This window comes from Hirundo rustica, chromosome 8, assembly GCF_015227805.2.
Source record: "Hirundo rustica isolate bHirRus1 chromosome 8, bHirRus1.pri.v3, whole genome shotgun sequence".
NCBI lineage: Eukaryota > Metazoa > Chordata > Aves > Passeriformes > Hirundinidae > Hirundo > Hirundo rustica.
In genome coordinates, this window is record NC_053457.1 from 31,372,717 (window position 1) to 31,400,008 (window position 27,292).

The following is a 27,292-nucleotide window of genomic DNA, read 5'->3' on the forward strand; positions in this document are numbered from 1 at the left end:
CAGACAGACCAAGACAGGAGATATTTGGAAGCATCAGCCTTCCTCTTTCCCCTTCTGTGAGAAGCAGAAAAAAAGCACCCACCTGTCTGACAGCACACTAAAACCTGAGTGCGTGTGGTGCCAAGGTGAACTGTGCTGTTACTGCCACAGAAACAAACCACTGAAATGTATTTTACAAATGGAACAAATCTCTGAAATCTTAACCCAAGCAGGGGAAACCAAATGAGTAAATGAGCAAAAAACATTTATCATTTCGGAGGGGTTTCCCACACCAATGAGCCTCTTGAAGTCCAAAGGGTCAGTGACATCCAAAAACATGGCATGAAATGCGAGTGTCTCTCTCTCAACCCACATTTTCTGAGGTGATCACTTTTCCCAGACCCCAACATGGCTTTCCTGGCTCTCTCTCACTCCTTGCCATGCCCTGGCCCAGCCTGTGCCCACATGAACAGCACGAGAAGTGTATTTGTCATGTACCAGTAGAGGAAACACAGCAGAACAAAAATTTACAACCACCCATCACGTATTTTTACCCTCACAGAAGTAAACTTGGATACACAGACCCAAAGACAAGGTTATCCCATCTGGATCCTTGCACCACTTCATCTACATTTCTCAAGGTCCTGATGCCATTGCTTCAGTCGTCTCACCATAATAGTTTTTTTTTTTAAAGTTAAAGATTCAAGATCTATTTAATAGTAGGAAACATTAATTTCTTTTACAATGGAGTTTTCCTGAAGCAAATCAGATTAGCGTGGAATTCTTAGGACTAGAGGGGTCCAGAAAAATAACTCCATTTCTCTCAGCCCTGTTTCATTTCCTTCATTAGCAGGCCAACACTCCACTATAAATAAACTCTTCCGTTCCTCAAATATTTATAGCAGTTCTTACAATCAGTGCAAACTCAGAAATCCTGCTACCCCCCTCTCTAAATAAAAATACAGCTGGGCAGAAAATACAGGAATAAATCCTTTAACAAAGTCTCTCTCAGGATAAAGAAAACATTCTAAAAGCAACTCCTATAATGATGCTATGAACGATAAGTGTTTGGGTTTTTTTTTTTTGCCCGAAGTGGCAATTAGCGTTAAAATTAATGAAGTAGAAAAGCAAAGCAAATTTGTGCATGTAATCAAAATAGAAAATCAAGTAACTATTGAAAATTTAACTGCAACAGTAAGAAATTGTTATGCAGACCAAAGCGAATTAGGGATGCAAGGAAAATCACTGTTAACATTATTTGCTAAAAGCAGGATCACATTAAAACAACAGAAGACTTTAAACAAAGCCAACCAGAGGAATTAACTGCTACACGAAAAGGCCAAATTACATTACAAGTACACCAGGCAAAGGCAGAATTACATGCTGGTACTGAGGGATTAAAAAGCTGTTTTCCCTGGACTGCTAAAAAGTCTTCCACAAGGCAACCACTGCCGGACCCTACTCATAAAGCAAACTGGGGCAGGTCAAAGACAATCAACCATCCAAACCAGTAGTATCAGCATCCCAGCCAGAGCAGAGTGCTTCCTTTAGCCTCCAAATGGGTACTGCCAACCCAGCAGCTCTGCAGCCAGCACGGTCACTTCTCCTCACATCCACCACGTGAACCTTTCTCACACGTACAAAGAGCTCGCCTGCAGCCACCGGCAGGCACAGCCTCTGAGCCACGAGCTCACCCATGGCACAGCTGCCCTGCAGCCCACGGGCTGGAAGGAACAAGCTCTGGGAAGCTCCCATCAGGCTGCAGACTGGGACCAGGGCGCTGGAGTCGGTCAGGTTGGATGCAGCCATCAGCAGCCCACCAAACGAAGCTGCTTCACGCAGCCAGGTTTGTACTGCGTTGTAGCGCAGCCCATCTTCTGGTTTTCTTGAAAATAACTATCCTTTCCATCAACAATATGGCTCCTGGAAAAGCTCCGACACAACAAATGCACAGAGGAAAAGCTCGGACAGAGGTGGGTGCAGAACAGTAATGCAGGAATGAAGAGAAGTGGCTCAGGTTTGACCCACAGCAGGGGACAAACGGGAGAAAGGTCAGTTTGGAAAGCTTTCCCTCACACAACCCTCAGCATAACCTGCAGTGCTCCTAGATTATAGCTCAGCTTGGAGAAAAACATGCAGACATCACATATGGAAAACACCATCTGAAAACGCTCCAAGACATCCTACATGTTTCACTATTGGCAGCACTTCAGCATGCTCAAGGAAAAGAGGAAAAGGCAGCAACATCCACAAACCATCACACTTGCCCTCAAACTGTGCTTTCACCCAGTGATTGATCTGATCGACACACAGCATTCTTCTTTATAGAGTAAATCATCATAACCTAAAACACCTTTTAGTGCTCCTATTTGTCTTGAGAGGACAAACGCCGAGCTCCACTAAAACCGATAATGAGTGTAGTTAATGAGTAGATACCACCAGGTGCCGACTGCTCTCACGGGCCATGCCCATCACATCCCATCACTGCTGCCAGGACGGGTGGAAGAAGGTGGCACCACTGCTCAAAGTTCACAGTAACCACAGGGCAGACTCCAGCACGGAGCAGCAACGAGCAGCAGGGGAACGGGTGGGAATTCCTGATTGCTTTTAGAGTTCTCATTAGTGAAGAAAATATCCTGCTGACCCACACTGCACGGACATTACATCTAATCAGCCAAATCTCCTGCATGTGAAATTGAAATTAGGAAGCCCGGGGGACCACTTCACTTCAGGACTCTTCAGTTTTCATTTGGACTTATCTAATGCAAAGAAATACAAAAGTAGTCAACTCCAAGCCTGCCTGACAAGCACCTCAAGCAGGCAGTAGAGTGCCATAAGTGACCACATCAAACCCCTCCAAGGTTTTCAGTACTATTGTATTTGACCTTTAATTAAAAAACACTTCTAGGCAGCATCCAATTTTTGCTGCTCCCCTGAGTGGGTTTCCACTCTACAGGATTTGATGAATTTGAACCTTGTTTCATCCTTTCTGAAACTCTTCAAGGCATGAAAGGAAAGGCATGTGGATTACATTTAGATACTTTTTGTTCTCGGTGCCAATTTACCATTGCTTGCCCCAGAAGAAATTGTTTAAAGGGCGATAAGAAAAAAAAGTCATAAAGCTTCCAGTTGCCTGACCAGAATTCAAGGCAGAGCAGCAGCATCTTCAGGGCTACTCAGAGATCTACAGAATAAATGAGTTGGTGGACGTGACTGCAATCACCACAACATCTACTGCCTTGCCAGCATCAGGTCAGGATTATAGAAATCCCTCAAATCAGGGCTACCTCTCAAAATCAGAATGAGGACAAGGCAGTAAGTGCCAGCAATGTCTTTTCCACTGCTGCCAGAATGACGATCACCACCTAAGTTTGTAAAAGCAAGTCCTTGGAGATGCCCCTCCAAGAACCAAGCTAAGGCCCATCTTTAGGGTAACTAAAAAGGGAAAACTCAAAGCCATTTTGTGGAGAAAGGGGACTCTTGCAGTGGAACCAATCCTGCACCTTCCCCACGAGCACTAATCCCTTCAACAAAAGCTGGAAGTAATAAAAAGCTATTCAGGATGCAGTGTGGAACAAATCTACCACCGTGTTTTTTCAGACAGTTAAAGTATCTGTCAAGCTAAAGGGACAGCAAACGCAGAGTGAAATCTGCTCTGCGTGCCCTACTGAAAAATACACACAGGGCCAGTGGTCAAACGCACATGGGCACACACCAGTGCCCTCCCTCCCAAGGAGGAGCTGCTCCTCACATCTACAGAATCACCTACAGCCTCCACTGACTTAAGAGCAATTGTATTTTCTGGGCAGCCTCGAAAATTACACTAGATTTCCTCAACAGCCTCCTCACCTGCATTTGGAAACCCTGGCCTCTGAAATATGTATTTGCAACAGAGGCAAAGAAAATAAGACAGCTTAAAAGAATACTTAGCAGTGTAAACAAGACAGCTCTAAAAGGTTTGTTTTAGTTTTAAGTATGCAGGAATGAGAATGCCAAGGTTCAGCTTCCTGTTGAAGGCACTACAGCCATTTCCTGCCTCATCTCATCATAATTAACATGCCAAGACAGCTGGACTTTATCAGAATTGTTTCATCAAAAAGCAACAACCTTTGAAGACTATGGCCTTTTGTTTCCATCAGTAAAGGCATAACCAGGCCAATTTCCATTGCTTATCCTTAATGATCACAGCTGTAATTTGTATGTAAATTATCAGTTAAATCATTTGAGATCTGCAAAGCTCAAACCATGATTGAGGAAACACTTAGAATTGACTTCTGTAAAAGCCAGGGACTCTTGTGAGGTCGTGGGCTTCCCCAGGCTCGACATCCCACAGGCAAGGAAGGTAAAGGGCATTTGGCCATTGTGTGCCACTGCCTGCCCCACAGCACACACAGGGAAGACACAGCTCCCGGTTCACTCTTCCACCTGCCTTGGAACGCTGCATCTTCAATTAGATGTGGCATCTTGAGCGCGATAGAAAATTCGGAAGAGGAAAAGAAGGCTTACAAGGCACAAAGCACACCACACCAAGTCCCGCCCCTGACTTTCACACATATCTCAGATCACAACCCTCTTTCAGCAGCCTCGTACTAACTCACAGGAGTTACTATCATGCAACTTCTCAATGAACACAGAATACTTGGAGGGACACGGTACCGCGACCCTTCAGTCATTGTTCCGCTTCCAGCTCAGACACTGGGGAGGCTGTGATGCTCCCTCAGCAGACAGTGGGCACCTTCTAAAGAGCAATCCAACAAGGAGGTGCCTGTGGAACGCTCTGCTCAGGCCCAAATCTGTTTTCTTGCCGTTCCCTCCCTTCCATCTCCAGGGCTGCGCTTTCCCCGCCATCCGCGACATTTAAACGCTGGCGCTTGAGAAGCATCTTTCACTGAGAGCAGGGAAAGCGTGCCTGGCCCCTGCTGCAGCACACACCCCTGTCCCAGCAGATGGACACTGTCAAGGGCCTTTCACCAGCTCCCCAATCAAGATTGATTAACAGTAGCTTAAAATGATAGCTCGTTTTACAAGAACGTCATTAGCGCAACCACTGGGCACTGCTCCCTGTCGCTGGAAGGGCAGGAATCCTTCCGAGGCCATTACAGAGCACAGCTGCCTTGACAGCAGGTCCTTTACATATTCCAAAAGCCATTTATGCTCACAATGGATCACCAAAGCCACCACTGCAGATCAGAAGTACAATTGTCACCGAAAATAACGCAAGCTCTTTTCTGACCAACGCCAGTAAAGCTTTAAGGTAGAGCAAACACTGGAAATGTTTCCTAAAAGGAATTTCTAACCATGGCTCCATTTCAGGGCACGATTAACTCTGCCTGGATTGGTGGGTTTTGCCTAGACAACCTCTTTTAAAAGCAGTGTCCCTTTTCCAAGCTCTCCAACTCCCTTTACCACCGCATTCCTCTCTCGGGGCAGCCTCCAGCCGCCTGATCTCAGCCCCTTCCAGAGGCACCTATGCACCAGCCCAGGGTTAATCACATTAACAGATGGCAGAGGCCAAACAGGCAGCTAGGAACTTACATCACTTTAAATAGCATCTAACGTTTCACAGCTTCAGGCCGGGGGCAGCGGCACACAAAAGGCACTAACCAGGGGAGCCGAAAGGCTCCTACTTTATCACCTGAACAAGTGTTCCAAGCTGCAGTGCAGCTGCCAGCTCCTGAGCAGGCTGAGCAGCAAATACACTCCCTGCCCACTGTGGGTGCCACTTGCTGACATCTCCCCAAGAGGGTTTCTGTGCACCCTGTGTTATTGACTTAACCAGGCACCAGCGATAGCAAACCACCAGTCACCGAGGGGGATTTGCAACACTGAACAGCGGCATAAGCAGCCAATATGAATTTTATATACTTTTTTTTTTCCCTTTGTCTAAGAGTGCTCTATTTAGAGCTTATTAATAGCTTTATGAATTCTCTAAAGGGTATGAAGTTTAACGCGTTCAGATGGGTTTAAGAACTCTTTCAGCCCATTTTCATCATGCATAAGTAACATAAAATGTGGGTTTAGCACCGAATTGCCATCTTTGCAACAAACCATAAGGTCCTTTGCAGACAAAAGAACCTCATTGTCTCCAAATTCATTCTCCCTGGGGAGATTTCTGCTGAGGTTAGGCCTTGAAGGATTTTCCTCGTTACAACTTTTTTTTTTTAAAGTTTTCATACCACCTTTTAACAAAATGAGCTGGATCTTTGTTTCTTCCGTTGAATTTCTGTTCAGGTTCAGGAAAAGTTAGTTCATCTGTGAGAGTCTAAACCAGACAAAGACTGAACTTCGAATCAGGGAGAAAGGAAACTGCAGAAATGTAAAGAAGAAGGGAAAAAAAGAAAGTACAGACCAGAAAAGCACGTTCAAAAGAATATTAGTTTATTTTTGTTTTTCTTTTCCAAGTTACGAGCTACGTGAAGCAGAAAACAGAGGAAGACAAAGACACCACTATTTGACAGTACATGCAGTTAACAATCAAGAAGCTCTGAAGACAGGAGTGCAAAAGATGGGGCATAATTTTCCACGTGGATCTTGCTAGTGGCTTCTGGCAGTTCGCTGCTACTTACTCATCTGGTTGCTGTCATTCACAAAGTCCTCGGACCCATCATTGTCGTCTTCATCATCCCCAGAGGAAAGAGCATCTGCACATTAAAAACAGCCAAGTCTTTAAACCAGCCTATTTTTTTTTTTTTTTACAGACAAATAAATTGAAAAGCTACATGTTTTAGACTGTGGAGTACATCAAGGAGAACAAGTGTTTATGTTAGTCGTGCAGAAGTTAGAGAAAAAGAAAATCCAGCCACAAAATGTGCTATTTCCACGTAAAACTGTAACAAAACTAGCCAATAGTCCTTCTTGAAGTGCTACAAAGATTCCCAAGGGAGTTTGCTAATTGCAAAAATCTCTTTCCACTTAATATTTTAACTTCTGTTAAAGAAATGCAGTTGAACAGAACTGAGCATCTCCGGAACAATTCCTCTCTAAACTTGAAGGATGTAGATCACACATTTTACTCTTCTGATGCAGGGGGGGGGAAAACCTGTATTCATTCTACTGGCTTTATCATCATCACAGCTGTCTAATTTAATTCTGTCAGAGTGGCATAAAACAGAGAGCTCTACAGCAGCTGTTAATGACCGTAGAGCCCATAGAGCAAAAAAGAGCAGATATAAACTGAACCCATTTCAGGGTCAGGACAAGGAGAAAAATCCCCAAAACGGCTACAGAACTAACTTAACTTGCTGTGCCCAAGTGGACCGTCTCACACTAGGTCATAACGAGTCTTAACATCACATTTTACAGCTTCTGCATGCAAAAACCTGTGTTTGACTCACTCACCTGTAACATTTACAATGAAGTACAGAGTATCACTGTCTAGGGTCCTAACAGCAGTGCAAGCATAGAGGCCCGAATCTCTGGCCGTGGCATCCTTAATTTGTAAGTACTCCCCAATAATGACTGTCCTATTGTCGGGCCCCAAAGGGAGCCCATCCTTAGTCCAACTGATCATGACGGCGTCTCTCAATTGACAGCGCAACTCAAGCGGCTCTCCTGGAAGTGCTGAGTAAACATCTGGCTGAGAGATTTGGTATTTGGTTGGCGGCTCTGCGAAGGTGGAAGGAAAGGAGGAAAAAATAGAAGAAAGAGAAGGGAAAGGAGAGAATTTCCAACACAGGTCAGTGAAGGCCCTTTTTTCATCCGCGGAAATCAAGTTACGTTCAATTAAAAAAAAAAAAACAACAAAAAAAAGAGGTTTCATCCAGATTAGCCCAGTATGCGGTGTTGTAAATCTGAACCACATGCGGGTTATTTTCAAGAAGCTCACCACAAGTAAAGCTCAGGCACTATTGATCAGTGTCTTGGCACATCCCTTGTCCCCAGTGCCACACCAACACATGACTCTTCTCATCAGTCACAGACAGCAGGGGACAATGAGCGTTGCAGAACCTGGAGGCTTCAAAGGGCTTGTAGGATCAGGAGGGGTTCAAAAGGCAAATTCTGTTTTCTATCTTAGCATCCGGGTCCACAATTCAAATGAATTATTATCTTTCCCCACCTGATTTTATTATAAGTTGCTGTTTAATTTTTAAAACCTGGGAAGTGTTGTTTTGAAAGAAAAGAATGCCCAAACACCCCTTCACTTGCTAAGCTAATAAACATGAGTTCCTATACACAGCATATATTATGCCTTTTATTTTTTATCCTGTGCCCATCACAAAGCCTCTACATTTGCCTTCTACACTACCAGCACTTCTCTCCATGACAGTAACTTTTTCCTTTAATTTCTTTTTTTGTTTTGTTACCTGTTTCTCAACCTCTCCCAAGTGGAATACAGCAGAAACCCAGGAGCACAAGCGAAGCTTTCAAAGTCAAAGTACGCTCAGAAGTTCAGAATGAAATGGCTCATCAGTCAGCTCCCTTCTGTAACCCAGTAACAAGAACATCAAACCACAGCCTTTTTCCAAAAAAACATCCTTGGGAAACTACATCTGCCTATAGTTACCAGAGCTTCATCCCTCCCTTGCAGGGCCAGCTCTCAGCAGGGGTAAAGGAACTGCAGCTCCAGGCACTCCAGACTGTCTCCGCAGTGGAGCGCGAAGGCTCAGCATACCTACAACCAACTCAGGCTGTCCCACATACAGGCACTGCTTCTGGAGCTGGTTTCTCCCTCCCACCACGCCATCCCTCTCCCAAGGGCCTCAGCAAGGGTGGCAGGAATGGTAAATAAAGGCAAGAAGCACAGAGGCATCTTCTGTTTGCTGATGGGGAGGGTCAGAGTGCAGAGACAGCTGCTCTCCGAGCACCCCGGACACGTCCTGCCCTGCACAGGCACCAACTGTGCACCCAGGAATAGATAAAACACCTCTCTGTCTGCTTGGGACTCTGAGGGACTACTAAAAGGTGACTCTTTGATGTCCACGCTTCCTTCAAAGAATGCCAAAACCCTGAAACCAATGTTCCTCATCCTTGGGTTGTCATTTTTAGTATCACCCTTTCAACAGGGCGCTTGCCTGAAGCAAGCACCACGTCTGTAGATGGGAGTCTGGAAATGCTGGAGTTCTGTCAGTAGCTGAGTTTTGTGCAAGGAGCAGGGAGTTGGACTTGATGGTCCCCATGGGTCCCTTCCAACTTGAAATATGATTCTAGGAGCACCAGAAGGGGCCAGCACGGTGGGGGACTCGTGTCTTTGGATATCAGGTTCTACTGATGGACTTGGAGACCAAATTTCTCTCCCACTCACCCTGAAATCCTGTCATTATAGGAATGTGCCCTATCAAAGCTTCTCCTGCCTTTTTCATTAGGGCAAACGCATTTTCTCAAAGAACAGATTTGGCACACACATCACACCAAGGCGGCACATAAAACCCATCCCAACATGACCAGTTACGGAGACTGTAAAGCTTCTTGGATTTGGATTTTACAACAAGGTCTCTAAACTTTCTAGCGTGCAGAGTTCCATCTCAAGAGTCTAGGACAGGCTCCAATACAGATTTATACCCCTTATAAACTAATTCAGTCTTGCTGATACAGTCACGAACCCACAGATCTGCAATGCAGGTGTTTCACTGAGTGTTACATTACGCTCTTAGAAATCAAATTTCTGAAGGAGCATGGGCTCCTTTCTACATATATTTCATCACAGTAATGAGTGTGTTTGAGTCTGCTTGAGATTTTTTTTAATTAGATTTCACTGTCAAATAAAAAAGGTACCTGAAGCCAGCTACCTAATTTACTTTGGAGTTAGTAAGGATTCTTTGCTCTATCTGCAATGAAAACTTCTTTTACAGAGTTTACACTGTGCCAACAATGTACCGGAGTCTAAAAATGTCTTTCTTTAAACTTTTTTAAAAGCCACCTTGGGTGATGATCCATCAGCCCTTCTTTAAGTGCATTAGAGCCTTCTGCCGAACAGTGCCAGGAAACTCACAGGATGAGCCCACACACAATTAAAAGGAAATTAAAATGAAAATAATTTTTTAACATCACATCCCTGATTTCATCTCTTTGAAAACTACTAACCCTAACTTTGCACTGAGTCTTTCAACACAAATCCAAATCCAAACTTGAGAACAGTAATTTATTTCAAAATTACAATTAAAAAAAAAAAAATCCTTTTACAAAGAAAATCACTAGCACACTAAAGAAAAACAAGTTTCAAGTAGGTAATAGCATTTGGTATATATTATCCTCTTCCATTTTTTTTTCTCTTGAGTGTCAGGGGAGATGCAGCAAAGTGTTGTCATGATATAATGAAGTCATGTTTGGAAATTTTGAGTTATTTCAGGTAAGCCTTTGTGTTGCCAAACTAGAATGTAGCAGCACTTAAGACTGTCACTTTTTATAATGTTTGCCTATAAACTTTTTTCCAGTGTGGGTTTGAAATGGTGCCCAAAAGCAAACAGAGAACAGGTGGGATTCTGAGGCATGAATCCGCCCAACAGCTTCACTGCGAAAAATCAACCAGTTCGAACTGTTCAGAAATTCCCATCAGCACATAAACAACCTGTGCTGCAAAGTTAACTCTCCCTGGGACACTACACATGGATTTTTGCGCTGCTCTGAAATTCAGGGACAAATTTTGAACTCATGTCCATGCTGTACCATCGAACCAATGGCTCCCCTGTGGCTGACAGCAGGATTCTTTCCTTGCTCCCCAGGCAAGGCTTGATCACATCCAGCTCCTCCAGCCCTCTTGGGAGCTCTGCCTTGGAACTGTATCCTCAGCCATCACCAGAGGCCTGTGAGCCAGCCCTTTGCTGGGTTTGTCACAGTAGATAGAAGTTTTTACAATGAGGGTGGCACTGGCACAGGTTTGCCCAGAGACGCGATGGATGCCCCATCCCTGGAAACATTTAAGGCCAGGCTGGACAGGGCTGTGAGCAGTCTGGCCTGGCTGAAGATGTCCCAGCTCATTGCAGGGAGGTTAGACAAGATGACATTTAAAGGTCTCTTCCAAGCCAAACCATTCCTTGATTCTAAGGAAGCACAAGATTCTTTTTTAAGCAAATCCTGTGAATCCTGTAACTGTGGCATTGGTTCCTCCTGCAAAGGTGCACCACCTGACGTGAATTCCACCTGTCTGTCACCTCTTAGAACACCAAACATGCAACAAAGGCATGTGCAGAATGACTCTGGGTGTCCTTAAACACTGCAGGATAGGGGACACTGCTTCTGCTATTTTTTGCTCTCAGCTACATCCTTATTTGTAATAGCGGTGCACACAACGTATTTAAACTTTATAGGTGGAGCTGTTGAACAATACTGCCATGGAAAACCAAGCTGCTGTTAAATAAACAGCTGTGAACTTTTTCTCTGCCTGCTCATAGAGCCTCACAGCATGGTTTATGCCATCCAGTCATCAAGTGGAGCAAAGACTGTTTGTATAAAAGCCGTGACCACAATAGAGGACTGGGGACACTCTGACTGCTCTATTTCAGATTCTTGAGATACGCAATTGTATTCCAAATCATGTTTCTGTTCCAGATTTGGTCACTGAGAGATTTATACTTCCTTAGGTTTCAAATTATTATCATTATTATTATTTGTCTCCATCTAATAAAATATTAACAAAAAGCTGCTTATCTTAGGTCTCAAGTCATTTAGTTACTTAGTTACAGAGCCAAATAATGAAACAATCAGCTAATAGCTAACCCCAGCAAAGACTCTCACACAACTCTCCAGAACACAAAAGCCTCAGACCCCATCAAGCCACTTTCACTTCAAAAGACTTTAGTAAATAACTAAACTCTCACCACAGTGTGCCCAGAAGGGTCAACAGACCTGACCTGTCAAGAATCCAAGAGGTTCATTGCAAAACTGAATGTCCCCACAGGGAACATCAGGCTGCCAAGCACCACCAGCGCTGCTGCTGCTCCTACCCCTCCTCATGGCTTTCCTGTCACTGAGGGAAGTCCAGCAACACCACACTGGATGAACAACATGGAATGGGGATGGCAAATGGGTCTCATGACTTTGCAGGTCAAGCCCAAGGCTTTAGGCTCTCTCCAGGAGGCAGCCCAAGGTATCACCAGTCAGGTGTGCAGCCTTCCCTCCCACCTCTCAGGGAAAAGATGATGGGATTCTCCCTTAATTTAAGTTGGCAGAACAATATTAAGATTATCTCATGTCCTCTTCTGACAATGGATGACAAAATCAGCCTGCAAAAGACACGGCCACCAGTTTAAGAAGGCAGAGAGTCATTCCTGGCCATGGTGACCATCTCCCTTTAGCCAACAGCAAAACAAAGGCTCCTCAGACAAAGGGGCACAAAAGAGTGTTTGCAATTCATCCATCAGCTGCTCCAAAGCCACTGGATTCCTGCTGTCCCATTTGTACTGTTGCTGTCAGCCAGCTGCCAGCTCTGCCTAGCTCTGCCTCCGCCAGGCACCATCAGGAAGTCTCTGTTCTGATAAAACACTTTCCTTTCCAAATTGCTACAGTTCCTCCCATAAATTTAAAACACAGTTTATTTCTTTCTAAATCCCTTGTCCCTGAGCAAGACTCTAAAGAGCACGAATCATTTCCCCCCATCTAAAAACATTAATTGCTCAAATCTGATTGAAAATATCTGGGCTTAGTAGAAAAGCTTCAAACACAAAGCTTGAAAGAGTTGATAATGTGGTAACTTGATAGTGACAAACATAAATATGTGGCAGATTCTAAGTCTTGCTCCTTTAGCACAATCTCCTGGGCTGCTCTATTTGATAGACTTTCACAAAACAAAGTGCCAGATTCTTCAAAATAAGATTTTCCTGGCATGTTCGTTAGCATTGTTATCCTTATAGAATAAGCACAAAATCATCTGACGGGTAAAGAGACAAAACCAGACCCCCCCAAAAAAATTAAAAAAAATAAAAAAAATTTACGTAAGGAACAGGAATAATCCTCTTGCCCTGGAAATTAACATTTGCAAAATAAAGTCGCCACATCATACATGGCTGGTGCTCCAGCAAGTGTGGAGCTTCCAGCCACACTGACCTGCTGGAGCTTGGACCTCCACACCATGTCAACTCCTATTGAGTGCTACATATAATAAAACTATCTAAAAAAAGTGAATCTCCTCCAATTGCAATAACTTGCCAATGTCATCATGGGTAAGGGAAAATATTACACTGCACTATATCTTGGGTTTCCTAAGCTTTGAACGCTTAGAAAAATAAAAAATTCTGGCGAGCAACAAAGCGTTTTGCCACTTGCCGGAATCCTTGGACAAGAAAAAAAAATGTCTCTGCGTAGGCACCCAAAAATTATCCCCATGCGATTATATCCCATCTGTCTTGGGTCATACTCCTTGGCAGCAGGTAACAGTCCCCAGGCAGCAGCCAGCCAGGCCCCATCTCACCCAGCAGAGGAGAGCAGGGGGACCAAACCCCGTGAGGATGGTCCCCTGCTATCTTGGCTGACACGGCGTGAGGGACATGACAAGTTTCATCAGGGCTTTGATGGCTGCCAAGCGGTTGGGTGGGTGTGTGTCACTCACCCCGTGGTTAAGGAAAGACTCATTCCCAAAGAGAAAGAAATTATACTTGTCTAGGCTTCGTGCAGAGATTAAAAATTCCTACAGCTCGTAGCCTGATTGCTCCTACCTGTGTTTATAGACGTGATTGTTGAGTTACGGCTGCACAACCACGCAACCTGCGTCAAGAACGCCAAGCATCACATGCTCCTGGGCTTGGCCGTGTGCTTTGTGCTGCTGGAAGCCAGGCCAGGGAAGACTCAGAGCATGCCAAGTTCAAAGTAAACAGCAGAGAGACCAGCGAGGCCACCTCCTGCTGCTGGGAACTGCTCTGCCACTTTCTTCCTGTTTGTCCCCATTCCTCACGGTCTGCTCCTTGCGGGATGAAGAGTTCTTTATACACCAGCACCAGAGGACTGATCTCCAGATAGGGCGAGAACAGGAAAGCACCAGGATGGATGGCTTCTGCACCAAGACTTGGCAATCACAGAGGGAAAGAGCACTGCCAGGCTTGGGAAGCCACACCAAACCCCCTAAAATTATTGTGCTGCCTTTTGTAATTTCATCAGTTTGATGAGAAACTAAAGGCCACCTTCAGGATGTGAATGTTTGGTTCCAGGCACCAAATCTTGACCGCTTCTGTTCAAGTCATAAACTCCACCATCCGCCTAAAGTTACAGAGTGAGAGTGTCTCTGCTAAGTGAACTGAGGAGTACAACAAACCTAACACACGTGTAACACAATCTCAAAAATAATTAACTGCTCTTCCAACTCATTACAGAAGAGTCTTCTCATGTAATCTATTATACAATACAAAGGGGAAATTAATCACGTTTTGCCAGAACCTCAAATGAAAAGCTGAAAAAAAAAAAATTAATCTTCTCTTTCTAAAAAAGCAGAATTCGAAACTAGGAACATTTTCTCATTGTTTCTTCTTTCAGCAAGAGCAGAACTTCAAATCTCCCTGACTGAATTCTGCACGTAACCAAGTGGCAGAGCAATTAAACCAGCTCCTGTTGTTCAACCCAGCCTTAAAGTTTGTTTGGGAAAGGCTCCATAATAAGATATACAGCCTTGGGAAAGCGTACAAGCACGTATATTTGGTTGCAAAAGGTTTTTCTTGGGTTTAGAATTTTCTGCCATCTATTCCAATCTCTAGCTCTTTTTCAGGTTCTTTATTTGTATTTCAAGAGCAATATAAAACCTGGATAGAACGTAGCATAGATCCAAACACAAAAACAGAACCTTTTTCTTCCAGGTTTGCCAAAGGCCATACTTAAGACTATTACTGCTCAACGTGCAAAAGAAATAAATTACAAATGGGAGGTTAAAAATTGCACAATTCAATGTTGCAGTGTTAGTTCTGGAGGCAGAGAACATCTATTCAGATTCCCTACAAGCAAGTCAGCAGTTGTTTCTTTTGTACACGGTCCCATTTTTACTTGACTATACAAATCCTCTTAATTTTAGCAGCTCGTCTGGAAGTCTCATCTTGCCTGTTCCCCTGAAATTCATCTCCCCCCACTTCCTAAAGTGGGATTTGAAAACAGCCACTGGAAACAACATCCCCAAAACATCCTCTCAGCACTTTTGAGAGTCCCATCCACAACTCACACGGATACAAACCACGGGATAGTCTCCAAACACTTCAAAGCCTCAAGGCATACCAGGCTCCCTTTCAACCGAGAGCAATATTTAGGCAAGAGGCATCATAGCTCGTTTAATTCCAGCTCCAGACAGAGGACAATCTCCAGTGGGGACAACGAAAGAGCAGCACAAGCCCTGAAGTGAAAAGCCAGGCTGGCGACCTGCCCTTCCAGGTGGCACACCACCACTCACACAATGCTTCACTTCACCTTCCAGACACCTCCGTCACTCCTGACGGCACCAGCGGCTCCTGGGCACTTTGCCATGCTAATGGAAGAGGGTTCAAATGCTTCTGAATTGCTAGAAGAGCTATTACTGAGCTGTGGTTCACTGCAGATTTACTAGAGAGACTCCATGTTAATCCTGCACGGCTGAAATACCTGTGCTACCCTGCTGAGTAAACAATACCAGGGAAATCTGGGCACTTCAATACTGCAGTTATCTCAGCAGCACTGTTTTTTCATGAATAAACAATGTTTAACAGAACCATGCTCAAGAAGTACTCAAAATTTGAACTGGGTGTTTAAAATTATTTTCAAGAACTGTCGGGTGGCATTCAGGATTAGAAGTGGTATTACTTTCCTTGAAACAAATTAAGTATTGCAACACTGAGACACTGAGCTTTCCAAACTTGCAAGTCCAGTCTCCCCAAGACAGAGCAGGTTCTGCTCCTGCCCAGCAGCAGGTCCTGCCAGCAGCTCACCTCTCCACACAGACCATCCTAAAGGAAGCCTAGCATGAAACTTGCCGAGGTTTTCTACCCCTCAACTTTTTACTACAGTTTAAAAACTAAGTTCTTATCGGGTGTTCTGATCAATTTCTGTCCATCCAACAACAACTGAATATCCTGCAGCCCACCAAGGCATCCCCAGCCCCAGCATCCCACTCCAAACCCCACTCAGAAACAGCCACAAGTCCCCTGGGAGAAAACCTGAGGTGTCACAAAAATCTTTTCCTTCCATGCAACAAAACTCTATTCAAAATAGAAAAGCTAAGAGGAGGGGGAAAAAAATTCAAATACAACCAAACTATGATTTTCTCATCCTCAACCAGCCTCTCATGCTCATTTTATTCCCTTCCTGTCCCTCAACATATTTCCCTTTCCAGTAAACCCTCACAAATGCAAGCCATTTCCTTGGCACAAAGGAATTTTCCCTTCTTCCCAGTTCTTGTGGCTTTGCTTGACACGGTGAATGTCCCAAACTGATGAGCCAGTTCTTTTGTGGGGAAGGAAAAGCAATAATTACACACAACCTGCAACGTGTGAGGAGGGGAATGAAAGTAGGTCAGGTCTCAACTCCTCAGCTTCACTGGGGTTCACCGAATGCTTTCGCTTACAGCCACTTTAAAAATACAATTAAAATAATAATAGCACAGCAAGTGAACAAAGCAGCACCGTAGAATTCAACTTTCTGTCCCTTTCTTTGATATGGAAAATGGCATTTGTGTGGTGACAAGAGCCACAAAAACCTGAACCAGCAGAAAATGAAGCCCACAGCACACACCCCAGTAGCAGGTGCTCTGATACTCAGAAGTCAAGGAAAAACAAATCCAAAAAAAAAAAGAGGTTCTTTGGAAAACAAAACAAAACAAAGAAACCACCAGTGATAACTAAGAGATGGGAAAGGACAATCTGGAGACATACATAATCGGTTTATGAATTATAAGCTGGTTTTGAAAGTTAAAAAAAAAAAAAAAAAAAAAAATCCAGATATTAAAAAAAAAAAATCTACTCCTCTTACAGAATCTCTTGTTTTGCAACTGTCCTGGGAAGCACAGTCCCCAAGGAGCAAATGCCAAGGCAGCTCTGCTGACGCTCCCAGCTCCGATTGAAACCCAGAGGGCCAAACTTCCAGAACAGCCCTGGCACTCCCAGCACACGTTTCGTAATTATAACAGGAGCTGTTGGCTGCTGCACTCCTGCAAATCTGGTCCTTATTTAAGATCTGACTCTTACAAAGTCGCTCCAAAGTCGCTCAGTTGCTCCAACTTCTCTTTCAATCAGCTTAAAAGTCAGTTTAGTCCCTGGTACTGCAAGACGGCATCTGTGATTTGGGGAGCATGCTGTGCCAAATCTCCCTGAAAAAAAAAAAAAACCCACTGCAAACACACACTGCAACGTGCTGAGCCTAAACTCAAAGGTCTGAGTTCTAAATCAGTCCCCAAATTGCTCAGAGGATGATTTTACACTGGCAGGCTCTGTGCCAAACCAAATATTGCCCCGTTTCCCACCGCCACCACTAACACAAACCAGTGTCCTCTGCAGAAGATGCTCCCACTTGACCAGCTGGGGATTCACGGTCCCTTTTCAGCCTGAATTTTACACTTCTTTAACTACACTGAAATAAATTTTCTCCTCTTATCAAACCAGGTGTGCTATTACACACAGACAAGACATAACTTGCCCAAGTGGGTGATGGTTCTTTTAAAAACGCAAGATTTAAACTGCTCAGGAGCTCTGCTTCGAAGAAAAGTCTCTTTCACCCTAAAGCTTCACAATCTCGAAGAGTCTCAAAATGCTTAACACTTAAAAAATGTGACACTTCCAATAAGGAAATTTTCTTCATAAGCGACAGAAAAAAGCATAATTAAATCTTTTTCTAGCATACCCATCTGATCCTAAACTAAACGCTCATTTTAAGAAAGCACTAATGTCGGAATGTTTTTGTTTAAAGCCATTTAAAGATCATTTCCAGTGAAGCTGGATATAGAAATAAGCTCATTAAGAGCTGCGCTATGGGTATTATTGAAATACCACAATAGTCCATCGTCTCATGCGTACACAGCCTTGCATAACTGGAGATGTCAGCATTTTCATTGTAAATTCTGCTTTCAGAGGTTTCAAACTTGCCCATAAAAAAAAGTTGCTATGGCCTGAAATTTGTTGCTATTTCCCTGCCAAGGAAGAACTATTTTAACATCAGGAAACTATGCATTCATTGGAGTCAGCCGCTGGTTTGGGGTTTTATCTATACAAGTGGTTTTAAAAAAATAAATACATTTAAAAAACCTCACAATTCAGCATCTTTGAAAATCTTCTGGCTCAAAAAAAACCAAAAACAAAACAAAAAAAAAAAAAAAAAAAAAAAAACCCTCACTAAAGGAATCAAATTCCTAAAAGTTAATAACTATCATAACCCCTTCAAAAAGCTTCAACAGTATGGCAGATAAGCCTAAAACATGCAATTATTTCTGCTACTTTGCAAAAGAGTAGCCACACTGAGAGACTACCAACTCCCAGTGTCTCATCAACACGGACTGTAAATAACAACCCTACCCACGTCCAATTAGTTTGAAGCTCAAGACCATGCCCCTGCTAAAGGGCTGCAGGTTTTAAACACGGAATGGGCACATTTAGACTGATTTAATCTGGCTGCTTGTCCAATCCCCCAGAACCTCAGCTAGCAAATCCTGTACTGGGCCAAACAGCTTACTGAACCGGATCCCTGAAAGGGCATCCAGCCCTCACCCGAAGCTGTGGGGATGTCACATTCCTCCATAATGGGCTTTAATAATTGCCCTTCCTGGAAATAAAATTAAAAGGAAAATGAATGAAAAAAGATAAAGCCGATTCTGGTTTAACCAATCGGTTTGAATTCTTAATTTAACTTGCAGATATCAAAGCAGCTGTTCTCATTTAAAAAAAGGAGAAGCCAAAACAAAAGTCAAAAGGGACCCATGGGTGAACAACTTGCTTTACTTTTTCCTACTAAACTAGAAGCAGCCTTCTGGTGCTTCCATGCCACCTCTGTCCCAGGAAAATGATGGATGTGCAGGGTGCCTCCAGCCCTGTGACTTCTGGGCAGGGTGGCACTGGCTGGAGAGGATCCATGGGGACACCCCAGGATGGGGAGTGGGACAGGGGACATGCCACCACCTCAGCATCCCTCCTCCACACACTGGAACACCTCAGAAAATCCCACACGCTGACCCCAGGCAGGTCACAGCGGCTAAAGAAGGATCTCCAAGTGGACAGTGCTGACTGCCGTGACCACAGGTGACATTAATCTTTAGGCGCTGCCAACGTTTTTACAAAGATTGAAGGCACCTTGCTCATGTGACTCGACATTTTTGCAGAAAGGAAGGTACTGTGCTGAACATACTTATTTTTGGATGTTGTTGAGTGTCAGCAAGTGGCTATGACTGATGAAACCCCAAAGAAAAACTTGTTACTCACATCCACATGTCACCCCTCTTAAAGGGTCTCTCCCCTTCCCTGCTGCTCCTGGGAGCCTCCCAAATGTAGGACCATTCTGAACTACTGTTTTCCACAGGACACAGAAATAGGCTGTCCCCTGTGGAAAGCCGAAATTAATCCTTTGAAATTTGACCTAAATTAAAAGAACTGAAGTGCGTTCTCAGGGCCGCCGAGTGGGTGCTCCAAGGACGGTGTCAAGGCTGTGGGTAAGAGAACCAAATTAGCTACCCAGCAGGATGATACCACACAGCCTGGGCAAGGAGAGGTCAAGGGAGAGCTCACTATTTATCAAATATATGTCTAAACTAATTATTCAGCTCACAAAGTAACCCTTCAACCCATGTGTGCGGTCAGAGCCCTTGTGAAACGCTGGCCATCATCAAAGGCCTGGGCACACACGGCCTGAGAGAATGGTGCCTTTGTACACGCTGGGGGAGGCTTATTTCTAAATATTTAAAAGCAGAAAAAATCTTTCTGCTCCCTAGGACAAAAAACATGCACGTAAACACTCGATGTGAGATATAACTTGAGAGCTGACAGTCCCCACAGAAGTCCCACAGCGTAACATCCTCGGGTTTCGCCATCACTGCTGGGGAATAAAGCACCACAGCTGGGACCCACCACACTCTGGATCCTCAGAGAGCACCCACAACACCAGCACCAACATTATCTCTCACAACGCATCAAGATGCCATTTTCAGTGTAAAGACCTTCAAAGGGACCAGAGTAACATCCGATGGTCATGGAGGGACATGGATATTTATTTACTCAAGACGGGCTGAGAACAGCCAAAAAAAGCACAGCACCTTAATGCATGACATCTTACATACATCCATGCAGCCGATCACCCTGTTAGATAAACACTGCTTGAACTAAAGCACACACTTTAGCATTTTTTATACATAGCCAGACACTCTGAAGGCAATGACTGCAAACGTCCCCAAAGTTACGTACAGCTGAGAGAAGGTATTCTCTCTGTTACAACCAAAGGAACAATCTCAATCTCTACTGACGTTGCCTACAGCTTTTCCTATAGTCTGAGTCACTAAGGCAATAAACAACAACAATCCAAGCACCTTGTATTGAAAATAAATAACTAAATTCAGACAATTCGGGGCATGTCCATGAACAGATCAGCAAGTGTCACCAAAGGTCATGGCCCTGCCGACCTCCTCAGCTGGCGTGAAATGTCATAGCTCTAATGACTGCAAGTCAGCAGACCCACTGAAAATTTACATTATTAGAGCACCTGACCCCCGCCGAGTTAGCTCTGCCCAAAATGTTTTGGCATTTACGAAATTAAAAAAGAAGTCTGCTTTGCCTTTGAAGAGATCTTTTGAAAGGTTTTTTTGGTTTGGGCTTGGAGAGCTTGTGGGTGGCAGTGATAGAGAAGGTGATTGTGTAGAAGCTTGGTTTTGTGTTTTATTTTTTTTTTCCTTATCAAAGGGTTTAATGAAATACATAAAGGAGGTTTTATTTCCTAAATCTCAGATATAAATCCCACACAATTCCCTGTATTCTGCAGCATAAAAGCTCTTATTATGCCATTAACTTATAAGCGTTTTCTGATATTTTTTTCTTGTTTCTGGTAATGATTTAGATTCTCACATCTAAACTTGTTTCACATCAGTAACATTCCTGTCCAGGAAAGAAGTTTGAAACCTTTTTTAACAATTTACTCTTTGATAAAACCCACATTCCACACCCTACATATTCAGTGTGTAAGAGACAATATATTCTCAAACTGTGCTTTCCAAAATAAAAAACAATTATTCTTTCCCTGAAAAGTTGAAAAATTATCAGTCACCATTCAAAAAATATTACTCTTCTTCCAATAAAACACTTCACCAATCTTCAATCACATTCTTTCTGACTTAACCCTAAAACTAGGGGACCTCACTACCAAGCTAGTCTGAAACCAGAATTATTCATGATTTTGTCATTCCCCTGAAAAGCCAAAAAGGCACCAGATGTTCAATTAACAAATCATACAGTAAGTGGCAACAAAGAGCTGGGCTTTTTTTTTTTTTTTTAAATCTCAGGTTACCTTCAAAAGAAAAAAAAAAAAAAAAACCCAAACATTTTTGCTATCAACAATCTCTCTGGCTGACAGATGACAATAATGCTATTCTTTTAGAATTTTTTGTCAGGAATGCTTGCGAGGGAAGAGGGCTCATCATCTCTAAATAGTTCATCCCCTGCCATCAATAAAAATGTACTTGGAGCGGATTCTAAAAATGCGCTAGCTGGTGACATCTATTTTTAGAGGCAGTGGATAGAAACAAAAAAAATTTTGCTTGAAGAATTATTAAATAAAAACGAAGCTGCATCCATGGACATGAGTAGTAGAACGTGTCAAGGCCAAACTCTCTGCAGCAAGCTTGCCAGGTCAGAAATGCTCTGTGGACTATTAGATCAGCTTGACAGCTGAGTTATTAGAACAGTGATCACTCTCCTCCAAAAGACAGATACAACCTTATGAAAGAAGCCTCACTTCCTCCCCCAGATGCTCAGGGAGCAGGAATGATCCAGCACAGCACAGTAAAATCATTCTTCAATACAATCAGCTCGCAACAATAGAAAAGCAGCCCCCTCCTGAGTTCTCCAAAGAAACGGAGAGCTTGAGGAACAGACAAACCTAGAAGAACATACCAACAGGTTCTGCCTCAAAATAGGAGATTTTATCAAAACACCTCTTCCAGAGTGAAGGTCTAAGACTGGCCTTCGCTCTCACAGCAATAAACTACAGCCCCTCCATTGAGATCTCAACATTTACACCTTCAGAACTTGTGAAAGACACTGTCTTCAGACACTGCACCACCGATTGTGCTTGGATATTAACGGCAACAGGCAAGTTTGCCCTGAGTAAAAACACCAACAAAGCTGCAATAGCATTTTTGCAGAGCGCCTGGCAAAACTGAACATTCACAAATAAAAACTACTGAGACTCATTTTTCTCTGGGCTCCTCAGGTTAAGACAACCCCAAAAAGCAGCAGCCACTCATCCGCTTCGTTCCTTGAGACAGCAACACATTACAGCACAAAAGTGCCACAGACTGGTTTCCTTAAAGACCCATTCCTGAAAACTTTCATCTGTACACTTTGATTATACAACGTGATGACAGTCCCAAGTGAAATCACTGACACCACTGGCTTGCACAAGAATAAACAAACGCACGCTTGTACAAACACAGCCCAGGCAAGAGCAGGGAAAGTCAGGAACCGTAACTCTCCAGGATTGATCTGTTACTTGCCTTAGATTTACCAGAGCACAAGGAAAGATGTTGACTTCTATTTCAGACGTCCAAGCATTTAAAACCAACTTCTTTTAAGGAATTAAGTATTCGAGTGTGATTTACCTTCGGGTTCCACCGTGGTGTCTTCAACAACTAAATTAAATGAAGGTCGAGCCAGGCAAAGTCCAGCCATGGTGACCACCACCAGGCAGATAAGGCAACCCGAATCCCAGCTGACCATCTTTTTAGAGTAAATTCCTGGTCCATTTCCATATCTCCATGTGGACTTTAATCCCATCTGAACACCTCTAGAGAAGCATGGAGAGAAAGTCGTGCCTTCGGCCAGGGTAATGCCTCCTCCCTTGGAACGACGGCTGCTGCTGCGGGGAGGAGAGAGATTGGACACTGTCAGCAAAAACATCTCCAAACAAACCAAAAACCTTCAGAAAGCCTCAAACAGAACCGAGGTGAGAGGGAGGGGAGGAGGGGAAAAATAGTTTTCCAGCTTCAAGAATATGTGAAAAGTGAGTGACTTTTCATCTTCTGTTAGCAGTTTCCATCATCACCTGAGGCGTAACCAAGTCCTCCTTGTTTTCACAAAATCACTTCTCAGCACATATTGAGAGCTATTTTACTGACAGAAAAACATACAGGATTTCAAAAACGAGAGGCACACACATGTGCAGGCACATAACCTGTAATGCTGCAAAATTACCACAATTATACAAATTATATTCTTGTTATTGTTTGAAGGTTTATGTAAGTTTGCTTTGTTTTTCATTCCTTCACCTAGGCAGTTCTGCAGCCAGATGAATTTGCAGGAATTCAGTAATTTTCCACAAGAAAAACAGTTGAAAATTATACTCCTTAGGCTTGGAAAAATCTGTAAGACTATTTCAACTCAGGACTTCCAGCTCCCCCAATGGATGTACCTTCTTCTGACTCAGTTTAATGTTTTCTGGAACCCCTCGAGTCCTGGACAAGTGAAAGGCTCAAGTCTTTGCAGTGATTTTGGTTTGCTACACTGCATCACAAGCAATTAAAATCTGCATAAAATATGGTATAGACTGCAGTTTCACAGGACACGCGCTCAGCATCACTTTCCATCTATACATGCCAAGCTGCGTGCACAAACTTTTCTTTTCTCAGTCTCCCAATGATGCTTATTGAGATATATTTTTCAGAGGTGGGGGAAAAAAAAAAAAGTCTATTTTATTCACAATAAAACAAATTTAAATGGATGGAGTTAAGTGGTAATCCAGGCATGGTCTGACAGAGACGTGGCACCTAAGGAACTAGCACTCCCTTCAGGGGACCCTGTTGCCTCCACACTGAGATCCCAGGTGAGGGTCAGAAGAGCATCCTCCTCGCAGGGTGATTTAACAGCTCAAGCAGAAAATTAGACCCGATTTTCCGCTTCAGAAATAAAAGACGGTAAAACCCCCAGTAAATGGATAAAACAAGTAACTGCAGCAATTGTTCTAATCTGGTCAATGATTCATCTTAGATGTGATGAAACACAACTGAAATTTGGAGAGCACTTGTCTGGAAGGGGAAAAAATAACACAAAGCCTCTTTTTCCCTCCTGCCCTCAACACTTGAAAATCTAAAAAGAAACAAGCAAAAAAAAAGGGAGTGTGGAGGTAGTGGAGGTAAAGTAGATAAAGTCAAACTTCTCCAAACTCCTCGTCATTGTGGTACCTCAGCATGCAGAAATAGGGACAGTCTCTCCTTTTATAAAGCCAACCATTTAAAAAGTTGATTCTGATTTTTGTTAGCCAGACTTCACAAATGCTATTGAGGCATCTTTTATCTTGGGTACTATACACAATAACTTCTGGAGTCTGTAGAAACAGGCTTTGGATGACAAAAATAATTCACTTTAGGAAAACAATACATGGCATCCCAGGTGAATCCCTGCTACTCCAGGGCAAGCTTTTTTTCAACTTCATTGGTATCACCTCAAAGCCCTGTCCCTCCTGTAGAGATTCCAGCCTGGCTCGAGCATCCCACACCACAAGCTAGCAACTACCATTAAATTTCCAGCGAAAACACCACCAGACCACTGCACAAACATTTGCAAAGAGCTTTCCCAGCCCTTCTCTAAATAAGCAGAGAGCAGGTGCAGAGCTGAAGAGAGCCTGGTTTGTGTCTGGAGCAGGACCGGAGCAAATCCCCCCGGACACCGCCACCCATGCCCACCTCACTGTCTGGCAGCCACAGCCCTGCAGCTCAGTTTATCCAGCTGTAAAGTGGGTAGAAACCCCTAATTAACAGCCTGGATGTAATGCTGATTGAATTTCCAAAAATCATCCTGTAAACTCCGATTAAAGTCTATGTTGATAAATGCAAAATCCTATCATGGTTCTGCAGAAAGAAAACATACCGGAACGCCAGCACGCATTTCAGACTCCAAGAGCATTAATCCCACTGACATTCCTGCAGTTTCAGGTTTTCAGACTACACTAAACGCCACTGAGAGCACATTTGTGGCTCCTATCCTCATCCTAAACCCCGAAGCGCGGCACAAGGCTACTTGGCCACACGTCTCCTCACCTGAAGGTTTTTGTTGGCTCCTGCACCTCAACATCTGCCGGCAGAAAGAAGGGATTCTTCATCCACAGGGCAGCAGCAAACCCAAAATCCTGGCTTGCGAAGGTGCAACAGCGCAAAAATCACAGCTCTGCACCCATCCATGGAGCCAAGGCACTCTTTACCGCCAGGACAGCAAGCAGGCTTCAAGGATTGCCCTCTCCCAAAAGAAGCGGAGTCCAGCGGAAGACGAAACGAAACCAAATTCTTTTCATAGTTTAATTGCCACAGTTGCTGGGGGACGAGTCCCTGGAAAGACCTCCTGCGCTGGATAATTATGTACCTCTATCTCAATGTTTGGAACACAGCCCCAGCATGCTTTTTGGCCTCCACAATTCTGGCTTCCTGACTACAATACCATAATCCCTCCTGGAGTCTCAGACTCAGTGAAAGCCACACGTAGTGTTTATTTTTCCCCTTGAAAGGGAACTCTGTCTCTCTTCTCAGCCTACACTTTGGGGAGGAGTTGTCAGCCCCCAGTGATTGATGGCTCTCCTTGCCACTCGCTCATCAAGTCAATTTTCACCTCGTCACATACCTGCCCAAATTTTCTTTGCCAAACTGACAAGCATGGGAAAGCAGACTGGTTTGGGAGCCCAACCAAATTCCTCCAAGCTGTACTTCAGTTTAAACACACTCGCACACACAAACAAGTAGTACTTGTTCAGCAGTGGCATTAATTAAATTCAATGCTCAGTGTTCTTTTTAATCTACTTGCATTGTTGTTTATAAGATGTTTATCACTCCCCAGGGACAGTACGATCTGCAGAGTATGTTAACCAAATCAATACACTGCTCACTGTATAACTTTTCAGCATCTTTCTCAATTAGGCGGGGAATAGCAAAATCTGAGTGAAATATGGATCTTCCCTCCACAAAGAAACCTCAAGCGCTCTAAAAGCCCAGGAGCTTCGTCAGAAAAATCCAGGTAGATGAAGCTTTAAAGCTAACCGTTTTATATACACAATTCCACTGACAGAGGAATTCTGTACAGACAGAAAACGCAGACATACACATCTGTCTATAAAAATATATATACACATACATATTTAAAAAGACTTTTCAGCAGAGTTCAATCTCCAAGCAAATCTGAGCATCACAGCTATTAAACATTAATTCTGGAGGACTAATGGGAACCGGCTGGCTGCTTTCAGTACTTTTTCATTGTTTGAACTTCTTTCATTTGCTTTCCAGGACTATCCTGTTTTTCTCAAGTCTTTTGCCACCAAGAGATCGGGGAGGGGGCAAAAAAAAAAAAAAAAATCTGCATTTTAATTGACATTCCAGAGAGCGGGAGAAGTCCAGAGGCTGCTGATTGCTGCTATTCAGCCCAAACAGGCTTTTCAGATGAAAATGAGAAAAGGCTAGTGGAAGATTTACAGGGATTTGGTACAAAGGAGACAATGAAGTTTTAAATGTTGATAGCGTTTCACACCAAACGCATAATGGGTCCCGGTTTGAAGGGGCCGTTTTGCATTTAAATCTATATTTCATTGACGATTTCTCTTCCCCGCTTATCTCAGACGGGGCGGTTGTGCCGCGGGGCAGGACCGGGCTCCCACCCCGGGCCGGTACCGAGGAGGGGCCGCTCCTCCGGGACCGAGCCCCCACTTCCCGAGCCCGTGCTGCTGTCACCGCAGGAACCATCCCCAAAGACACCCACGGGGATGCGGGAAAGGCAGGGTAACAGCGGTGCTGCTCGGGCACCGCAGCGGCGACCGCGGAGCAGAACGGAGCCCCGCACGGGCACAGGGGCACAGCCCGCCCGGGACACCCCCGAGCCCCGCCGGCACACCCCCGAGCCCCGCGCCGGGACACCCCCGAGCCCCGCGGAGCGCTGGGGCGCTCACAGAGCGCGGCGGGACCCCCAGCCCAGCCCAGCCCAGCCCCGCCGCCTCCCCGGGGCCGCCCCTTCCCCCGGCCCGCCCGCTGCCTTTACCTGCGGCGACAGCGCCGGGCGGGCTCCGCTGCGCTCCGCGGCGGCTCTCGGGCTGGGGCGCGGTGCCGAGCGGCGGCTGCCGGGACGGGGCGAAACTCCCGTCACAGCGGCCGCGGTCACTGCGCGGGCGGCCCCGGCTGGCGAGCCCGCAGCGGCGCAGAGCCGCGCATCCCCCGCGGGACGCGCCCGGGGCAGGCAGGAGGGCGGCGAGGCGAGGCAGGAGCCGGCCCGGCGCCCCGTGCCGT

The 27,292-nt window shown here is 44.5% G+C and overlaps 1 protein-coding gene across 6 annotated transcripts in view; it reads right to left on the bottom strand.

The window, feature by feature from the left end:
• Positions 1-27,092, bottom strand: part of FGFR2 (fibroblast growth factor receptor 2) — an 80,757-nt gene extending 53,665 nt beyond the window's left edge. Inside the window, exons 1-4 of one of the 6 annotated variants that reach the window (XM_058421456.1) lie at positions 27,048-27,092; positions 22,640-22,896; positions 7,318-7,584; positions 6,546-6,620 (exon numbers count right to left, since the gene is read on the bottom strand). In XM_058421456.1, the coding sequence (XP_058277439.1) occupies positions 6,546-6,620; positions 7,318-7,584; positions 22,640-22,814 (517 nt within the window). In that variant the 5' untranslated portion in view covers positions 22,815-22,896; positions 27,048-27,092. Of the gene's footprint in view, positions 1-6,545; positions 6,621-7,317; positions 7,585-22,639; positions 22,897-25,072; positions 25,707-27,047 lie in introns of those variants that run through there. The other 5 variants (XM_058421455.1, XM_058421457.1, XM_040070676.2 and 2 more) reach the window with 5 other exon arrangements.
• Positions 27,093-27,292: the final 200 nt, after the last annotated feature.